The sequence below is a fragment of the Catharus ustulatus genome, chromosome 40, assembly GCF_009819885.2.
Source record: "Catharus ustulatus isolate bCatUst1 chromosome 40, bCatUst1.pri.v2, whole genome shotgun sequence".
Lineage (NCBI taxonomy): Eukaryota > Metazoa > Chordata > Aves > Passeriformes > Turdidae > Catharus > Catharus ustulatus.
Genome location: NC_046260.1, coordinates 700898 through 721568, shown reverse-complemented (window position 1 = coordinate 721568; position 20671 = coordinate 700898). Strand labels below are relative to the sequence as shown.

Here is a 20671-nt window from a genome sequence, read left to right as displayed (position 1 = left end):
TCTCACTTGTCTCACCTGGGCAGGATCACCTGGGGAGTTCACCTGGGCAGGATCACCTGGGGATTCTCACCTGTCTCACCTGTCTGTGTCTCACCTGTCTCACCTGGGGGGTCTCACCTGGGGGGATTCTCACCTGTCTCACCTGGGGATTCTTACCTGGGGATTCTCACCTGTCTCACCTGGGCAGGATCACCTGGGGAGTTCACCTGGGCAGGATCACCTGGGGATTCTCACCTGTCTCACCTAGGGGGTCTCACCTGGGGATTCTCACCTGGGGGGGTGTCACCTGTCAGACCTCACCTGTCTCACCTGTCTCACCTGTCTGTGTCTCACCTGTCTCACCTGGGGATTCTCACCTGGGGATTCTCACCTGTCTCACCTGTCTGTGTCTCACCTGTCTCACCTGGTTGGGTCTCACCTGGGGATTCTCACCTGGGGGGGTGTCACCTGTCAGACCTCACCTGTCTCACCTGTCTCACCTGTCTGTGTCTCACCTGTCTCACCTGGGGATTCTCACCTGGGGATTCTCACCTGTCTCACCTTTCAGGTCTCACCTGTCTCACCTGAGGGTTTTCACCTGTCTCATCTGTCTGTGTCTCACCTGTCTCACCTGTCTGTGTCTCACCTGTCTCACCTGGAGATTCTCACCTGTCTCACCTCTCTCACCTGTCAGGCCTCACCTGTCTCACCTAGGGGGAAATCTCACCTGTCTCACCTGGGCAGGATCACCTGGGGGGGTCACCTGAGGGCTCACCTGTCAGTTGTCACCTGGGGATTCTCACCTGTCTCACCTGTCTGACCTGTCTCACCTGTCCATCTCTCACCTGTCTCACCTGTCTCACCTGTGTCTCACCTGTCTCACCTGTCTCTCCCCAGGTGGGCTCCTACTTCGGGGCGTCGCTGCTGGCGCTGCAGCCCTGCCCAGGTGAGCCCCGCCCAGGTGAGCCCCGCCCAGGTGAGGCCCTGAAGCTCCTGGTGGGGGCGCCCCTGTTCTACGGGGGGGGCAGCGGCGGCCGCGTGCACCTGTGCGAGCTGCAGGGACAGGTGAGCACACCTGGGCAGGTGAGACACACCTGTGCGAGCTGCAGGGACAGGTGAGCACACCTGGGCAGGTGAGACACACCTGTGCGAGCTGCAGGGACAGGTGAGCACACCTGGGCAGGTGAGACACACCTGAGCACACCTGGGCACACCTGGGCAGGTGAGACACACCTGAGCACACCTGTGCGAGCTGCAGGGACAGGTGAGCACACCTGGGCAGGTGAGACACACCTGAGCACACCTGGGCAGGTGAGACACACCTAGGCACACCTGGGCACACCTGGGCACACCTGGGCAGGTGAGACACAGCTGGGGGCCTCACCTGGCCCTCACCTGTGTCTCACCTGTCCCACCTGTCCAGTCTCACCTGTCCAATCTCACCTGTCCATCTGTCACCTGTCCAATCCCACCTGTCCAATCTCACCTGCCCAATCTCACCTGTCCAATCTCACCTGTCTCTCACCTGTCCAGTCTCACCTGTCTCACCTGTCTCACCTGTCCATCTCTCACCAGTCTCACCTGTCCCATCTCACCTGTCCAATCTCACCTGTCCCATCTCACCTGCCCTCTCTCACCTGTCTCACCTGTCCCATCTCACCTGCCCTCTCTCACCTGTCTCACCTGTCCCATCTCACCTGTCTCACCTGTCCAGTCTCACCTGTCCAATCTCACCTGTCCATCTCTCACCTGTCCAATCCCACCTGTCTCACCTGTCTCACCAGTCTCACCTGTCCCCCCTGTCCCCCCGCAGAGCGCTCACCTGAGCTGTGCCCTGTCCCTGCGGGGCTCACCTGGGCAGCCCCTGGGCCGCTTCGGGGCCAGCCTGGCTCACCTGGGCGACCTGGACGGGGACAGGTGCGCCGAGGTGGCCGTGGGGGCGCCGCTGGAGGACGACGGGCGCGGCGCCGTTTACCTGTTCAGGGGCGCACCTGGCGGGCTCAGAGCCGAGGGAGTGCAGGTGAGGGGCACCTGGGGGGGGTGAGGGACACCTGAGGGGGCTGGGACACACCTGGGGCACACCTGGGACAGGTGAGGCGCACCTGGGGGGGGTAAGGGGCACATGAGGGGCACCTGGGGCAGGTGAGGGGCACCTGGGGGGGGTGAAGGACACCTGGGGCAGGTGAGGGGCACCTAGGGGGGCTGGGGCACACCTGAGGCACACCTGGGACAGGTGAGGCACACCTGAGGGAGCAGAGACACACCTGGGGCAGGTGAGGGAGACCTGAGGGGACTGGGGCACACCTGGGGCAGGTGAGGGGCACCTGAGGGAGGAGGGGTCAGGTGGGACAGGTGAGGCCTCACCTGGGGCAGGGGGGGAGTCTCACCTGTCTCACCTGGGGGTTCTTACCTGGTGGGGGGGGTCTCACCTGTCCAATCTCACCTGTCCAATCTCACCTGTGTCTCACCTGTCTTACCTGTCTCTCACCTGTCTCACCTGTCTCACCTGTCTCACCTGTCTCACCTGTCTCACCTGTCTCACCTGCCCAGCGCATCCCCGGCTCCGCCTTCCCGTCCCAGCCGCGATTTTTCGGCCGCTCCCTGAGCGGGGGCCGCGACCTGAGCGGGGATCACCTGCCCGACCTGGCCGTGGGCGCGCGGGGACAGGTGCTGCTGCTCAGGTGAGTCTGGGAACACACCTGGGCCAGGTGCTGCTGCTCAGGTGAGTCTGGGAACCCAAAAAACCCAAAATCCACCCCAAAAACACACCTGGAGCACCCCAAACACACCTGGGCTCCTCAAAACACACCTGGGCCAGGTGCTGCTGCTCAGGTGAGTCTGGGAACCCAAAATCCCCAAAATCCACCCCAAAAACACACCTGGGCCAGGTGCTGCTGCTCAGGTGAGTCTGGGAACCCAAAAAAACCCCAAAATCCACCCCAAAAACACACCTGGGATCCCCAAAAACACACCTGGGACACCCCAAACACACCTGGGCCAGGTGCTGCTGCTCAGGTGAGTCTGGAAACCCAAAATCCCCAAAATTCACCCCAAAATCACACCTGGAACACCCCAAAAACACCTGGGCCAGGTGCGGCTGCTCAGGTGAGTCTGGGAACCCAAAAAATCCAAAATCCACCCCAAAAACACACCTGGGATCCCCAAAAACACACCTCGGGCACCTCAAACACACCTGGGCCAGGTGCTGCTGCTCAGGTGAGTCTGGGAACCCAAAATCCACCCCAAAAACTCACCTGGGCTCCTCAAAACACACCTGGGCCAGGTGCTGCTGCTCAGGTGAGTCTGGGAACCCAAAATTCACCCCAAAAACACACCTGGAACACCCCAAAAACACACCTGGGATCCCCAAAACACACCTGGGCCATGTACTGCTGCTCAGGTGAGTCCAGGTAACCCAAAAAATCCAAAATCGACCCCAAAAACACACCTGGGATCCCCAAAAACACACCTGGGATCCCCCAAACACACCTGGGCCAGGTGCTGCTGCTCAGGTGAGTGCAGGTGACCCCAAAACCCCTCTCAGGTGACCCCAGACTCCCCCAGGTGACCCCAGGTGTGTCCCAGGTGTCCCCAGGTGTGTCCCAGATGACCCCAGGTGTGCCCAGGTGCCCCCAGACCCCCCCAGGTGTCCCCAGGTGTGTCCCAGGTGTCCCCAGGTGTCCCCAGGTGCCCCCAGGTGCCCCCAGACCCCCCCAGGTGACCCCAGGTGTGTCCCAGGTGTCCCCAGGTGTGTCCCAGGTGCCCCCAGGTGACCCCAGGTGTGTCCCAGACCCCCCCAGGTGCCCCCAGGTGACCCCAGGTGTGTCCCCAGGTCGCCCCCGCTGCTCCAGGTGCGCCTCCAGGTGTCCTTCGAGCCCCAGGTGATCCCGGCGGCCGCGGTCGAGTGTCCCGAGGGGGAGGAGCTGCGGGCGCACCTGGCCACGGCAAAAATCTGCTTCCAGGGGAAGAAAATAACTCAGGATAATTATGGTGAGTGTCCAAAATCACACCTGGATACAGCTAAGATTCCAAAATTCACACCTGGACACACCAAAAAACCCCAAATTCACACCTGGAAACCCCAAATTCACACCTGGGATCCCCAAAATTCGCACCTGGCCACGGCCAGGATCTGCTTCCAGGGCAGGAAAATCACCCAGGACAACTACGGTGAGTGTCCAAAATCACACCTGAGATCCAAATTCACACCTGAGATCCCAAAATCCCCAAAATTCGCACCTGGATACACCTGAGATTCCCAAATTCACACCTGAGATCCCAAAATTCCCACCTGGAAACCCCAAATAATCCAAAATTCACACCTGAGATCCTAAAAAATCCAAAATTCACACCTGGAAACCCCAAAATTCACACCTGAGATCCCAAAATTCTCAAAATTCACACCTGAGAATCCAAATTCACACCTGGACACACCTGAGATTCCAAAATTCCCCAAATTCACACCTGAGATCCCCAAAATTCACACCTGAGATCCCAAAAACTCGCACCTGGCCACGGCCAGGATCTGCTTCCAGGGGAGGAAAATCACTCAGGACAACTACGGTGAGTGTCCAAAATCACACCTGAGATCCAAAATCACACCTGGAAACCCAAAATCACACCTGGACACACAAAAAAATCCAAAATTCGCACCTGAAATTCCCCAAATTCGCACCTGGCCACGGCCAGGATCTGCTTCCAGGGCAGGAAAATAACTCAGGATAACTACGGTGAGTGTCCAAAATCCCAAAATTCTCACCTGGACACACCTGAGAACCCAAAATTCCCAAAATTCACACCTGGAAACCCCAAATTCACACCTGAGATCCCAAAATTCACACCTGAGATCACAAAATTCACACCTGGAAACTCCAAATTCACACCTGGAAACCCCCAAAAATCCAAAATTCGCACCTGAGAACCCCAAAATTCACACCTGAGATCACAAAATTCTCAAAAGTCACATCTGAGAACCCCAAAAAATCCAAAATTCACACCTGAGAATCCAAATTCACACCTGGACACACCTGAGATTCCAAAATTCCCCAAATTCACACCTGGAAACCCCAAATTCACACCTGAGATCACCGAAATTCACACCTGGACACACCTGAGATTCCAAAAAATCCCAAAATTTTCACCTGAGATCCAAAATTCACACCTGAGAACCCAAAATCCCCACCTGGAAACCCCAAATTCACACCTGAGATCCTAAAATTCTCAAAATTCACACCTGAGATCCCAAAAATCCCCAAAATCCCTGAATTTCCCAATTTTCTAAAATCACATTTTTTTACCAAAATCCCCATTTTTCACCCCAAAAATCCCAATTTTCCAAAATTTCAATTTTTTCCCAAAATCCCCGTTTTTCACCCCAAAATTCCAATTTTCCTAATTTTCCCAATTTCCTCAATTTTCCCAATTTCCCCATTTTTCACCCCAAATCGCCATTTTCCCCAATTTTCCCAAAATCTTAAAATCTCAATTTTACCAAAATCTCAGTTTTTCACCCCAAATTTCAATTTTTTTACCAAAATCCCGGGTTTTCACCCCAAATTTCCAGGTTCAGCCATGTCTCTCTCTCTCTGGTTCCTGGCCGAGCTGGACCCAAAATCCCAAAAATCCCAAAATCCCCGTTTTTCACCCCAAAAATCCCAATTTTCCAAAATTTCGATTTTTTCCCAAAATCCCCATTTTTCACCCCAAATTTCAATTTTTTACCAAAATCCTCATTTTTCACCCCAAATTTCCAGGCTCAACCGTGTCTTTATCCCTGTGGTTCCTGGCTGAGCTGGACCCCAATAATCCCAATTTCCCAATTTTCCCAAAATCCCAAAATCCCCGTTTTTCACCCAAAAATCCCCATTATCCAAAATTTCAATTTTTTACCAAAATCCCCATTTTTCACCCCAAAATTCCAATTTTCCCAATTTTCCCAATTTCCTCAATTTTCCCAATTTCCCCATTTTTCACCCCAAATCACCACTTTCCCCAATTTCCCAAAATCTTAAAATCTCAATTTTACCAAAATCTCCGTTTTTCACCCCAAATTTCAATTTTTTCCCAAAATCCCGTTTTTTCACCCCAAATTTCCCCCCAGGTCCAGCCGTGTCTCTGTCCCTGTGGTTCCTGGCCGAGCTGGACCCCGGCCGCGCCCACGGCCGCGCCGATTTTGGGGAGAATTCGGCCCAAAACGGGAGCGTCCGGGTGGGGGAGGGGCGGCAGTGCCGGAGCCTGGAGATCCGAGCCAAGGTGGGAATTTGGGGGGAAAAACGGGAATTCGGGAAAAATGGGAAAAATGGGGAATTTGGGAAAAATGGGGAATTTGGGGGGAAAAACCGGGAATTTGGGAAAATTGGGGAGAAAAAACGGGAATTTGGGAAATTTGGGGGGAAAAACCGGGAATTTGGGAAAATTGGGAAAAAAGGGAAAAATGGGAAATTTGGGGGGAAAAAACGGGAATTCGGGAAAAACGGGAATTCGGGAAATTTGGGAAATTTGGGAAATTTGGGGGGGAAAACCGGGAATTCGGGAAAATTGGGAAAAATGGGAAATTGGGAAAAATGGGGAATTTGGGGAGAAAAAATGGGAATTTGGGGAAATTGGGGAAAATGGGATTTGGGAAAAAAGGGAAAAATGGGGAATTTGGGGGGAAAAAACGGGAATTCGGGAAAAATGGGAAATTTGGGGAAAAAGGGAAAAATGGGGAATTTGGGGAGAAAAAATGGGAATTTGGGAAATTTGTTATTTTGGGAAAATTGGGGAATTTGGGGGGAAAAACGGGAATTTGGGAAAATTGGGAAATTTGGGGTGAAAAACTGGCAATTTGGAAAAATTTGGGATTTTGGGAAAATTGGGGAATTGGGGAAATATGGAAATTTGGAGTGAAAAATGGGGATTTTGGAAAAATGGGGATTTTGGGAAATCTGGGAAAAAAAGGGAAATTTGGGGTGAAAAATGGGATTTTGGGAAATTTGGGGAAATTGGGAAATTTGGGGGAATTGGGGTTTTGGAGGGAGAAATGGGGATTTTGGGAAAAAAAGGGAATTTGGGAAAATTGGGGAGTTTGGGGTGAAAAACGAGGATTTTGGGAAAATTGGGAAAACTGGGAAAAAGGGAAATTTGGGGCGAAAAAACAGGGAATTTGGGAAATATGGAATTTTGAGAAAAAAGGGAAATTTAGGGGGAAAATGGGGAATTTGGGAAAAATGGGGAGAAAAACGGGGATTTGGGAAAAAATGGAATTTGGGAAAAAAGGGAAATTTGGGGCGAAAATTTGGGATTTTGGGAAAATTGGGAAAATTGCGAAATTTGGGGAACTTGGAGGGGAAAAAAAACCCAAAATTTTTTTTTGTTTTTTTCCCAAATTTCCCGTTTCCCACCCCAAATTTTTACTTTTTACCCAAATTTCCCGTTTTTCACCCCAAAATTTTTATATTTTAATTTTTTTTCCCAGGGGTGTCCCCGGGACACGCTGACCCCGCTGACCCTGAGAGTGACCCTGGGGGGGAGGGGCGACCCCCTGCCGGGGGGGGGAGGGCTCCGGACACGGCTGGGACCCGGCTCGGACACCGCGGTGACGTCACTGGTGAGCGATTTTTGGGTGGAAAAAGCGAGATTTTGGGAAAAATTGGTGAAAAATGTAATTTTGGGGGATTTTTGGGGGATTTTTTGGGGATTTTTGGTGGGATTTTTTGGGACCTTTTGGGGTTTTTGGGGGGTGGGGGAGGGGAGAGCTCCGGACACGGCGGTGACGTCATCGGTGAGGAGATTTTTGGGTGAAAAAAGCGAGATTTTGGGAAAAATCAGTTAAAAATTGTAATTTTTGGGGAATTTTGGCGGATTTTTGGGTTTTTTGGGGATTTTTGGGGTGTGGGGGAGGGGACCCGGCTCGGACACCGTGATGACGTCACTGGTGAGCGATTTTTGGGTGAAAAAAGTGAGATTTTGGGACAAATCGGTTAAAAAATGTAATTTTTGATGATTTTGGGGGGATTTTTTGGGGGTTTTTTGGGGATTTTTGGGGGGATTTTTTTTGGTTTTTGGGGGGTGGGGGAGGGGAGCGCTCCGGACACGGCGGTGACGTCATCGGTGAGGAGATTTTTAGGTGAAAAAAGTGAGATTTTGGGAAAATTCGGTGAAAAATTGTAATTTTGGGGGATTTTTGGGATTTTTTTGGGGATTTTTTGGGGATATTGGGGTGTGGGGGAGGGGACCCGACCCAGACACAGCGGTGACGTCATCGGTGAGAAATTTTGGGGCAAATTCTGGGAATTTTGGGAAGATTCGGGTGAAAAATATTGGTAAAAAATGGTTTAAAAGGATTTTTTAAATAGTTCTAAGAATGGTTTAAAAATGGTTAAAAAATTGTTTAAAATGGTTTTAAAAATATTTTTTAAAGGATTTTTAAAATAGCTTAAAAATGGTTTCTAAATAGTTTTAAAAATTGTTTTAAAAATGCTAAAAAAAGGTAAAGAATTGGTAAAAAATGGTTTAAAAATGGTAAAGAATGTAAAAATGGTAAAAAAATAATTTAAAAAGTGTTTTTAAAAATAATTTAGAACTGATTTAAAAATGTTTTAAAGAAATGGTATGAAAATGGTAAAAAAATGAAAAAATTGTTAAAAATGGTTAAAAATGGTTTAAAAATGGTAAAAAATTGGTAAAAAATTGATAAAAAATTGATAAAAAATGGTTTTTAAATGGTTTAAAAAATGGTAAAAAAATGGGGGGGAAGATAAAAAATTGTAAAAAATTGAAAAATGGTTCAAAAGGCCCAAATTGCCCCAAACTCTGCCCCAGCTGCCGTTCGAGCACGACTGCGGCGCCGACAACGCCTGCGAGGACGAGCTGGGGCTGCGGCTCAGCACCGCGGGGTGAGAGCGGAAATTTGGGGGAATTTGGGGGATTTGGGGGAATTTGGGGGATTTGGGGGAATTTGGGGATTTTTTGGGATTTTTTGGGGATTTTTTGGGAATTTTTGGGGGATTTTTTGGGGATTTTTATGGATTTTATTTGGATTTTGGGGGGAATTTTGGTGATTTTTTTGGATTTTTTAGGATATTTTGGGGGATTTTTTGGGGATATTTTTGGGATTTTTTGGGAATTTTGGGGGGTTTTTTTGAGGATTTTTTTGGGGATTTTTTTTTATTTTTGGGGGGAATTTTGGGATTTTTTGGGGGAATTTTGGGGATTTTTTTGGGATTTTTTTGGCTTTTTTTGGGATATTTTTGGGAATTTTTTGGGAATTTTTGGGGATTTTTTGGGTATTTTTTTGGGGGATTTTTTGGGGAAATTTGGGGGGATTTTAGGGGGATTTTTTGGGGAATGATTTTGAAATTTGGGGAATTTTGGGGGATTTTTTGGGGAATTTGTGGGAAATTTTGGGGATTTTTTGGGATTTTTGAGGGGGAATTTTGGCGGAATATTTGGGAAATTTTTGGGGAATTTTTGAGGGAATTTGGGCTGATTTCAGGGTTGATTTCAGGTGATTTTGGGCTGATTTCAGAGGATATTTCAGTGTGATTTTTTGGTGTGATTTTTGGTTATTTTTGGGTTGATTTCAGGGTGGATTTTGGGCTGATTTTGGGTTGATTTTGGTGTGATATTTTTGTGTGATTTTGGGCTGATTTTGGGGAGATTTCAGAGGATATTTCAATGTGATTTTTGTTGTGATTTGAGATTAATTTTGGGGAGATTTTGGGTTAATTTTGGGCTGATCTTGGATGATTTCAGGGTGGATTTTTGGGTGTGATTCTTTGGTGTGATTTCAGGTGATTTTGTGTTGCTTTTGGGCTGATTTTGGACTGATTTCAGGGGATAATTGAGTGTAATTTCAGGGTTAATTTTGGCTGATTTTGGGTTAACTTTGGGTGATTTCAGGGTGGATTTTGCGTGATTTTTTTGTGTGATTTTTTGTGTGATTTTTGGTGTGATTTTAGGCTGATTTTAGGTTAATTTTGGGTTGATTTTGGGTTAATTTCAGCTGATTTTGGGTGATTTCAGGGTTGATTTTGGGTTGATTTTGGGTTCATTTTGGCCAATTTTGGGTGATTTCAGGGTTAATTTTGGGTTAATTTTCTGTTAATTTTGTGATGATTTTGGGTTGATTTTGGCCGATTTTGGGTGATTTCAGGGTGGATTTTGGGGTGATTTTTTTGTGTGATTTTTGGTGTGATTTTTGGCTGATTTTAGGTTAAATTTTGGGTTAATTTTGGGCGATTTTGGGTGATTTCAGGGTGGATTTTGGAGTGATTTTTTGCGTGATTTTTGGTGTGATTTTTGGTGTGATTTTAGGCTGATTTTAGGTTAATTTTGTGATGATTTTGGGTTAATTTTGGGTTGATTTCAGCCGATTTTGTGTGATTTCAGGGTGGATTTTGCGTGATTTTTGGTGTGATTTTTGGTGTGATTTTTGGTGTGATTTTTGGCTGATTTTGGGTTAAATTTTGGGTTGATTTTGGGTTGATTTTGGGGGATTTTGGGCGCTTTCAGGGTGCTGGTGGTGGGCGAGGGCGACGCGCTGGAGCTGACGCTGACCCTGAGCAACAGCGGCGAGAGCTCCTTCGGCCCGGGGGTGCTGCTGGAGCACCCGGGGGCGCTGAGCTTCCGCAAGGTCCAGGTGCTCCAGGTAACCCCAAAAATCCTGAAATTCACCCCCAAAAAATCCCGGAAAAATCCCGGAAAAAAACGCCCAAAAATACCCCCAAAAATCCCGAAAAAATCCAAAAATCCCTGAAAAAAATCCCAAAAATTCACTCAAAATTACCCGAAAAATCCCAAAAATTCAACCCCAAAATCACCAAAAATGGACACAGAAAGATAAAAAAAATTCACCCCAAAAACCCCAAAATTCACCCCAAAAAAATCCCGGAAAAATCCCGGAAAAAAACGCCCAAAAATAACCCAAAAAATCCTGAAAAAATCCCCAAAGATTCACCCCAAAAATCCCCAAAATTCACCCCAAAATCCCCCCGGGGGCACTGAGCTTCCGCAAGGTCCAGGTGCTCCAGGTAACCCCAAAAAACCCGAAATTCACCCCAAAAAAATCCTGAAAAATCCCAGAAAAATCCGCTGAAAAATGCCCGAAAAAAATTAAAAAATTCCTGAAAAAAATCCCAAAAATTCACACAAAAATCACCAAAAATCCCCCAAAAAATCCTGAAAAAAAATCCCAAAAAATCCCAAAAATTCAACTCAAAACCCTCAAAAATCCAGAAATTCGACCCAAAAAAATCCTGGAAAAATCCGCCCAAAAATAACCCAAAAAATCCTGAAAAAATCCCAAAAATTCACACAAAAATCCCCAAAATTCACCCCAAAATCCCCCCGGGGGCGCTGAGCTTCCACAAGGTCCAGGTGCTGCAGGTAACCCCAAAAAACCCGAAATTCACCCCAAAAAAATCCTGAAAAAATCCCAGAAAAATCCGCTGAAAAAATGCCCGAAAAAATTAAAAAAAATCCTGAAAAAACCCCAAAAATTCACACAAAAATACCCAAAAATCCCTCCAAAAATCCTGAAAAAAATCCCAAAAATTCAACCCAAAACCCTCAAAAATCCAGAAATTCGACCCAAAAAAATCCCGGAAAAATCCGCCAAAAAATACTCCAAAAAATAAAAAAAAATTCACACAAAATTCACCAAAAGTCAAAAAAATTCACCCCAAAATTCCCCCGGGGGTGCTGAGCTTCCACAAGGTCCAGGTGCTCCAGGTAACCCCAAAAAACCCGAAATTCACCCCAAAAAAATCCTGAAAAAAATCCCAGAAAAATCTGCTGAAAAATGCCCCAAAAAATCCAAAAAAATCCTGAAAAAATCACAAAAATTCACACAAAATTCACCAAAAATCCCCCAAAAAATCCTGAAAAAAATCCCAAAAAATCCCCAAAAATTCACCCCAAAATCCGCCCGGGGGCGCTGAGCTTCCGCAAGGTCCAGGTGCTCCAGGTAACCCCAAAAAAACCGAAATTCACCCCAAAAAAATCCCGGAAAAATCCCGGAAAAATGCCCGAAAAAAAAAAAAATCCTGAAAAAATCAAAAAAATTCACACAAAAATCACCAAAAAATTCCAAAAAAATCCTGAAAAAAAATCCCAAATTATCACCCAAAAAAAACCCCAAAAATCCAGAAATTCACCCTGAAAAAATCTCGGAAAAAAACGCTCAAAAATACCCCAAAAAATTAAAAAAAATCCTGAAAAAAATCCCAGTTCCTCCCAGTCCCTCCCAGTCCATCCCAGTCCCCTCCCAGTCCCATCCCAGTCCCATCCCAGTCCATCCCAGTCCCTCCCAGTCCCTCCCAGTCCATCCCAGTCCCCTCCCAGTCCCTCCCAGTCCCTCCCAGTCCCCTCCCAGTCCCTCCCAGTTCCCTCCCAGTCCCTCCCAGTTCCCTCCCAGTCCCTCCCAGTCCCTCCCAGTCCCTCCCAATCCCCTCCCAGTCCCTCCCAGTCCATCCCAGTCCATCCCAGTCCCATCCCAGTCCCATCCCAGTCCATCCCAGTCCCATCCCAGTCCCATCCCAGTCCCTCCCAGTCCCCCCAGTCCATCCCAGTTCCCCGCAGGACTCTCGCCGTTCCGGGTCCCTGCTCTGTCACTCGGAGCCGCCCGAGGGGCGGGGCCGGCGCTCGCTGTGCCAGGTGCAGCCACCGGTGCTGCGCAGGGGGGGACAGGTGAGTGACGTCATCATTGTCACCTGTGTGACGTCATCAGGGTCACACCTGTGAGCGTCACACCTGTGTGACGTCATTGGTGTCACCTGTGTGATGTCATCATTGTCATCATTGTTACCTGTGTCACACCTGTGTGACGTCATCGGTGTCACCTGTGTGATGTCATCATTGTCATCAGTGTTACCTGTGTGTGTCACACCTGTGTGACGTCATCAATGTCACCTGTGTGATGTCATCAGTGTTACCTGCGTCACGTCTGTGTGATGTCATGAGTGTCACAACTGTGTGATGCCATCGTTGTCACCTGCATGACGTCATCAGTGCCACCTGTATGATGTCATCAGGGTCACCTGTGTCATCTCTGTGTGTCACACCTGTGTGACGTCATCGATGTCATTTGTGTGATGTCATCAGTGTTACCTGCATCACACCTGTGTGACGTCATCGGTGTCACCTGTGTGACGTCATCAGTGTCACCTGTATGATGTCATCATTGTCATCAATGTTACCTGTGTGTCACACCTGTGTGACGTCATCGATGTCATTTGTGTGATGTCATCAGTGTTACCTGCATCACACCTGTGTGATGTCATCGGGGTCACCTGTGTGACGTCATCAGGGTCACACCTGTGAGCGTCATACCTGTGTGACGTCATCGGTGTAACCTGTGTGACGTCATCAATGTCATCATTGTTACCTGTGTCACACCTGTGTGACGTCCTCAATGTCATCAGTGTCGCCTGTGTTAACTGTGTGACACCTGAGTGACGTCATCAATGTTACATGTGTGACGTCATTGGTGTCACCTGTGTGACGCCATCAGTGTCACCTGTGTGACGTCATCAATGTCATCGGTATTACCTGTGTGTCACACTTCTGTGACGTCATCGGTGTCGCACCTGTGTGACGTCATCAGGGTCACTCCTGTGTGACGTCATCAGTGTCACCTGTGTTATCTGTGTGATGTCATCGGTGTCACCTGTGTGATGTCATCAGTGTCACCTGAGTGATGTCATAGGTGTCACCTGTGTTACCTGTGTGTGTCACACCTGTGTGACGTAATCAATGTCACCCGTGTGATGTCAACAGTGTGACATCATCAGTGTTACCTGTGTGACATCATCGGTGTCACCTGTGTGACATCATCGGTGTCACCTGGGTGATGTCATCACTGCCATACCGGTGTGATGTCATCAGTGTTACCTGTGTGTCACACCTGTGTGACGTCATCAATGTAATCAGTCTTACCTGTGTGACGTCATCGGTGTCACCGGTGTGACGTCATCATTGTCACACCTGTGTGATGTCATCAATATTACCTTTGTGTGTCACACCTGTGTGACGTCATCAGTGTCACCTGTGTGACATCATCATTGTTACCTGTGTTATCTCTGTGACGTCATCGGTGTCACCTGTATGATGTCATCAGTGTAATCAGTTTCACCTGTGTGTGTCACACCTGTGTGACATCATCTGTGTGATGTCATTTGTGTTACCTGTCCCTGTCTCGCCTGTCTCACCTGTCTCACCTGTCCCTGTCTCACCTGTCTCACCTGTCCGTGTCTCACCTGTCCCCAGGTGACATTCAAGCTCACCCTGGACGTGCCCCCGGACGCCGAGCTCGGGGACATCCTGGAGGTGACGGCCAACGCCACCAGGTGAGGGACAGGTGTGCCCAGGTGAGGGCTCAGGTGTGCCCAGGTGAGGGACAGGTGTGCCCAGGTGAGGGACAGCTGTGCCCAGGTGAGGGACAGGTGTGCCCAGGTGAGGGACAGGTGTGCCCAGGTGAGGGCTCAGGTGTGCCCAGGTGAGGGACAGGTGTGCCCAGGTGAGGGACAGCTGTGCCCAGGTGAGGGACAGGTGTGCCCAGGTGAGGGACAGGCGTGCCCAGGTGAGGCCCCCGGGTGACGCCGCTGTCCCCCTGTGTCACAGTGAAAATGGCGGCTCAGGTGGGCGGAGCCAGAGCGCGACGATCCCGGTCAGGTACCAGGTGCTGCTGGTGCTCGCCAGGTGAGCTGGGGGGGGACACACCTGTGTGATGTCACCTGTGTCACCTGTGTCACCTGGGTGACGTCATCAGTGTCACCTGTGTGACATAATCAGTGTCACACCTGTGTTACACCAGTGTGATGTCATCCGTGTCACCTGTGTGATGTCATCAGTGTCACTTGTGTGATGTCATCAGTGTCACCTGTGTTACCTGGGTGATGTCACCTGTGTCACACCTGTGTGATGTCATCAGTGCCACCTGTGTGATGTCACCTGTGTGATGTCATCAGTGTCACCTGTGTTACACCTGTGTGACGTCATCAGTGTCACCTGGGTGATGTCATCAGTGTCACCTGTGTCACCTGTGTGACGTCATCAGTGTCACCTGTGTCACCTGTGTGATGTCATCAGTGTCACCTGTGTCATGTGCCTGTCTCACCTATGTGACCTCACCTGTCTCACTTGTCTCACCTGTCCCTGTGTCACCTGTCTCACCTGTCTCACCTGTATGACATCATCAGTGTCACCTGTGTGACCTCACCTGTGTGCCCTCACCTGTCCCACCTGTCCCTGTCTCACCTGTCCCTGTCCCTGTGTCACCTGTCCCTGTGTCACCTGTCCCTGTGTCACCTGTCCCTGTCTCACCTGTGTCTCACCTGTCTCACCTGTCCCTGTCCCACCTGTCCCTGTCTCACCTGTCCCTGTCTCACCTGTCCCTGTCTCACCTGTCCCTGTCCCTGTGTCACCTGTCCCTGTGTCACCTGTCCCTGTGTCCCCTGTCCCTGTCTCACCTGTGTCCCCTGTCCCTGTCTCACCTGTCCCTGTCTCACCTGTCCCTGTCTCACCTGTCTCTCACCTGTCCCCGCAGCGCCGCCGACTCCACGCGTTACCTGAACGTCTCCATGGGCGGCGCCGCCCCCGCCCCCACCCCCGTCAGCCACCACTACCAGGTGAGCTCACCTGAGGGGTGACGTCATCAGTGTCACCTGTGTCACCTCACCTGTGTGACATTACCTGTGTGACGTCATCAATGTCACCTGTGTGATGTCATCAATATCAGCTGTGCGCCCTCACCTGTGTGGCATCATCGATGTCACCTGTGTGACCTCACCTGTGTGGTCTCACCTGTGTGACGTCATCAGTGTCACCTGTGTGACCTCACCTGTGTGATGTCACCAGTGTCACCTGTGTGACATCATCGGTGTTACCTGTGTGACGTCACCTGTGTCACCTGGGTGGTGACCTCACCTGTGTCACTTCACCTGTGTGATGTCACCTGTGTCACCTGTGTGACCTGTGTGACATCATCAATGTCACCTGTGTGACATCACCTGTGTCACCTGGGTGCCCTCACCTGTGTGACCTCACCTATGTCACCTCACCTGTGTGACATAATCAGTGTCACCTGTGTGACATCACCAGTGTCATCTGTGTGACCTCACCTGCGCACCCTCACCTGTGTGATGTCATCGATGTCACCTGTGTGGTCTCACCTGTGTGACGTCATAGATGTCACCTGTGTGACGTCACCTGTGTCACCTGGGTGCCGTCACCTGTGTCACTTCACCTGTGTGATGTCACCTTTGTCACCTGTGTGACATTATCTATGTCACCTGGGTGACCTCACCTGTGTGACCTCACCTGTGTCACCTGTGTCACCTCACCTGTCCCCCTGTCCCCAGGTGAAGGTCCTGGGCCAGCGCGGCCTCCCGGCCAACGTCACCTTCCTGGTCCCCTCCCGCCTGGGCCAGGAGCAGCTCTGGGAGCACCTGGAGGTCACACCTGAGCAGGTGACGGTCACACCTGGGCAGGTAATGGCCCCACCCCAAAAAAACCCCCAAAAATAAAATAAAATAAATCCCCAAATCGCCCGAATTTCCCCCAAAATCGCAGGAGCAGCCGCGGTGCCAGGAGGGACCCGAACACCCAGGCCACGCCCAGGACACACCTGGAGCACACCTGGGCCAGGCCCAGGACAGCCCCGCACACCTGGTGAGCACCTGAGGGGGGGGTTACACAAAATGGGGAAAATTTACACAAAACTGGGAAAAATTTACCCAAAATTGTGGAGATTTTACCCAAAATTGGGAGAATTTTACCCCAAATTGGGAAAATTTTACCCCAAATTGGGAAATTTTAACCCAAAATTGTGGAAATTTTACCCAAAATCTGGAAAATCTACTTGAAATTGAGAGAATTTACCCCAAAACTGGGAAAATTCACCCAAAATTGTGGAAATTTTACCCAAATTGGGAGAATTTTCCCCAAATTTTCAAAAATTTTCTCAAAATCGAGAGAATTTCCCCCAAAAGTTGGGAAAATTGACCCAAAATCAGGAAAATTCACCCCAAATCAGGAAAATTTTACCAGAATCGAGAGACTTTTGCCCAAAATCGGGAGAACTCTCCCCAAAATTGGTAAAATTAACCCAAAATCAGGGAAATTTAACCCAAAATTGGGAAAATTTCCCCCAAATTCAGGAAAATTTCCCCCTAATTATTAAAATTTTCCCAAAATCAGGAAAATTTACCCCAAATCACGAAAATTTTATCAAAATCGAGATAATTTTCCCCAAAATCGGGAGAATTTTACCCCAAATTTTGAATTTTTTTCCCAAAATGGGGAAAATTTAACCCAAAATTGGGGAGAATTTCCCCAAACTCGGCTGATCTTGCCCCGATTTCCCTCCCCAGGTGTGTCCCGGCCTCACCTGCCGCGAGTTCCGCTGCTCCGTGCCTCACCTGAGCCCCCCCCGCACCTGGGACTTCCGCGTGGGCGGGACACTGCGGCTGGGATGGGTCGGACAGGTGAGGGGGGACAGGTGGGCACACCTGGATACACCTGGGGGCACCTGGGGGGGAGGGGAACACACCTGGATACACCTGGATACACCTGGGGGCACCTGGGGACACCTGGGCACACCTGGGCACACCTGGGACACACTTGGATACACCTGGGCACACCTGGGGACACCTGGGATACACCTGGAGGGGAGGGGAAGACACCTGGATACACCTGAGATACACCTGGGGACACCTGGGATACAACTGGGGTACACTTGGGGACACCTGGCGGGGATGAGAACACACCTGGATACACCTGGGCACACCTGAATACACCTGGGGACACCTGGGCTCACTTGGGATACACCTGGGGACACCTGGGGACACCTGGCGGGGATGGGAACACACCTGGGCACACCTTAGATACACCTGGGCACACCTGGATACACTTGGATATACCTGAGACTCACCTGGGCACACCTGGGACACACCCGGGCACACCTGGGACACACCTGGAGACACCTGGGACACACCTGAGATACACCTGGGATATACCTGGGCACACCTGGCGGGGATGGGAACACACCTGAGCTCACCTGGGCACACCTGGATACACCTGGGGACACCTGGATCACATCTGGATCTCACCTGTCCCTGTCTCACCTGTCTCACCTGTCCGTGTCTCACCTGTGCAGCTGCAGCAGCCCAAGCTCCACCTGTTCACCTCAGCCCAGGTGAGCTTCGACCAGCGGCGCTACAAGAACACCTGGGGGAGCAACGAGCTGCAGGTGAGGGCGGCTCACCTGGCCAGGTGTGCTGTACCTGTCCCAGGTGTTTCTCACCTGTATTTTATTTTATTTTATTTTTATTTTATTTTATTTTATTTTATTTTATTTTATTTTATTTTATTTTATTTTATTTTATTTTATTTTATCTCTCACCTGTCCCAGGTGTCTCTCACCTGTGTTTTTTATTTTTCTCACCGGTCTCAGGTGTTTCTCACCTGTATTTTATTTTATTTTATTTCATTTTATTTTGTTTCTCACCTGTCCCAGGTGTTCTTTACCTGTCCCAGGTGTTCACCTGTTGTTTTTTGTGTCTCTCACCTGTCTCAGGTGTCTCTCACCTGTTCTTTTTTTCTTTCTCACCTGTCCCAGGTGCTCTTTACCTGTCCCAGGTGCTCACCTGTATTTTATTTTATTTTATTTTGTTTCTCACCTGTCCCAGGTGCTCTTTACCTGTCGCAGATGTCTCTCACCTGTTTCATTTTATTTTCTTTCTCACCTGTCCCAGGTGTCTCTCACCTGTTATTTTTTGTGTTTCTCACCTGTCCCAGGTGTTTCTCATCCATATTTTATTTTACTTTATTTTTCTCACCTGTGCAGGTGCTCTTTACCTGTCCCAGGTGCTCACTTGTATTTTTTGTGTTTCTCACCTGTCCCAGGTGTTTCTCACCTGTGTTTTTTATTTCTGTCACCTGTCCCAGGTGTTTCTCACCTGTATTTTAATTTATTTTATTTTATTTTCTCTCTCACCTGTGCAGGTGCAGACGGAGCTGGAGCAGGTGCTCTTTACCTGTCCCAGGTTTTTCTCACCTGTATTTTATTTTATTGTATTTTAATTTATTTTATTTTATTTTCTCTCTCACCTGTGCAGGTGCAGACGGACCTGGAGCAGGTGCTCTTTACCTGTCCCAGGTGTCTCTCACCTCTATTTTATTTTATTTTATTTTATTTTATTTTATTTTATTTTATTTTATTTTATTTTATTTTAATTTATTTTATTTTATTTTATTTTCTCTCTCACCTGTGCAGGTGCAGACGGAGCTGGAGCAGGTGTTTTTTACCTGTATTTTATTTTATTATATTTTAATTTATTTTATTTTTCTCACCTGTGCAGGTGCAGACGGAGCTGGAGCAGGTGCTGACCCCCAACCCCCTCCCCCTGATTTTGGGGGCGTCCCTGGGGGGGCTCCTCCTGCTGGGGCTGGTGGCGCTGGGGCTCTACAAGGTGCTGAAATCATCCAAAATCGACCCAAAATTTACCAAAATCCCCCAAATTCACCCCAAAATACCGATCCGAAATTAACCAAAATTAATCAAAATTGTCTCAGACCAAAATCCCCCAAATTCACCCCAAAATTCTCCTCCTGCTGGGGCTGGTGGCGCTGGGGCTCTACAAGGTGCTGAAATCATCCAAAATCGACCCAAAATTGACCAAAATCCCCCAAATTCACCCCAAAATTCTCCTCCTGCTGGGGCTGCTGGCGCTGGGGCTCTTCAAGGTGATGGGACCCAAAATTAACCAAAATCCCCCAAATCCGCCCCAAAAATAATAATGAAATTATTCAGAATTATTTCATCCCAAAATAGCCAAAATATTTTGATTTAATTTTAATTTTAATTTTTATTTAATTTTAATTTTAATTTTAAGTTTGATTTTAATTGTAATTTTAATTTAATTTTAATTTTAATTTTGATTTTAATTTTAATCCAAATTTTAATTTTAATTTTAATTTTAATTTTAATTTTAATTTTAATTTTCATTGTAATTTTAATTTAATTATAATTTTAATTATTTGTAACCCTTTTCCCCCCAAAATTTCAGAATTGTAATTTTTTGTGATTTTTAACCGTTTTCTCCCTTTTTCTCCCCAAATTCTCTCTCCCCAGGTCGGGTTTTTCCGCCGCCGGTACCAGGAGATGCTCGAGGGCTCCGAGACCCCCGGGGACGCCCCCGGGGAGCCCCAGGAACCCCCAAAATCTGAATAAAAACCCCAAAATTTGAATAGAAAACCCCAAAAAATTTTCAATTAAAAATCTCAAAAATTTCAATTTAAAAATCCCCAAAAATTGGAATTTAAAAACCCTAAAATTTCAATAAAAACCAAAAAATAGTTGAATAAAAATCCCCAAAAATTTCAGTTTAAACCTCAAAATTTCAATTAAAAATCCCCCCCAATTTTCAATTAAAAATCCACCAAATTTCAATAGAAATAATAAAGAAAATTGAATAAAATCACCCAAAACTTCAATGAAAACCCCCCAAAAATTTGAATAAAAATTTAAAAAAATTGAATAAGAAATCCCCAAAATTTCAATAAAAACCAAAAAAATTTTGAATAAAAATTCCAAAAAAAATTTCAATTAAAAATCCCCTAAAAATTTGAATAAAACCTTCCAAAAATTCAATAAAACCCCCAAAATTTGAATTAAAATCTCCCCTAAAAATTCAATAAAAACAAAATAAAA

General features: G+C 48.1%; 1 protein-coding gene across 1 annotated transcript in view; it reads left to right on the top strand.

Moving 5' to 3' along the window:
- The window catches only part of LOC117010243 (integrin alpha-X-like), a 36746-nt gene extending 16531 nt beyond the window's left edge, over positions 1-20215 (top strand). Inside the window, exons 13-30 of the mRNA XM_033084536.1 lie at positions 877-1044; positions 1793-1999; positions 2530-2660; positions 3812-3969; positions 6080-6231; positions 7436-7567; positions 8782-8855; positions 10474-10609; positions 12541-12648; positions 14227-14306; positions 14581-14658; positions 15506-15587; positions 16320-16448; positions 16531-16629; positions 17331-17444; positions 18116-18208; positions 19320-19430; positions 20093-20215. Coding sequence (XP_032940427.1) covers positions 877-1044; positions 1793-1999; positions 2530-2660; positions 3812-3969; positions 6080-6231; positions 7436-7567; positions 8782-8855; positions 10474-10609; positions 12541-12648; positions 14227-14306; positions 14581-14658; positions 15506-15587; positions 16320-16448; positions 16531-16629; positions 17331-17444; positions 18116-18208; positions 19320-19430; positions 20093-20191 — 2151 coding nt within the window. The 3' untranslated portion in view covers positions 20192-20215. The remainder of the gene's footprint in view (positions 1-876; positions 1045-1792; positions 2000-2529; positions 2661-3811; positions 3970-6079; positions 6232-7435; positions 7568-8781; positions 8856-10473; positions 10610-12540; positions 12649-14226; positions 14307-14580; positions 14659-15505; positions 15588-16319; positions 16449-16530; positions 16630-17330; positions 17445-18115; positions 18209-19319; positions 19431-20092) is intronic.
- The last annotated feature ends 456 nt before the right edge of the window (positions 20216-20671 follow it).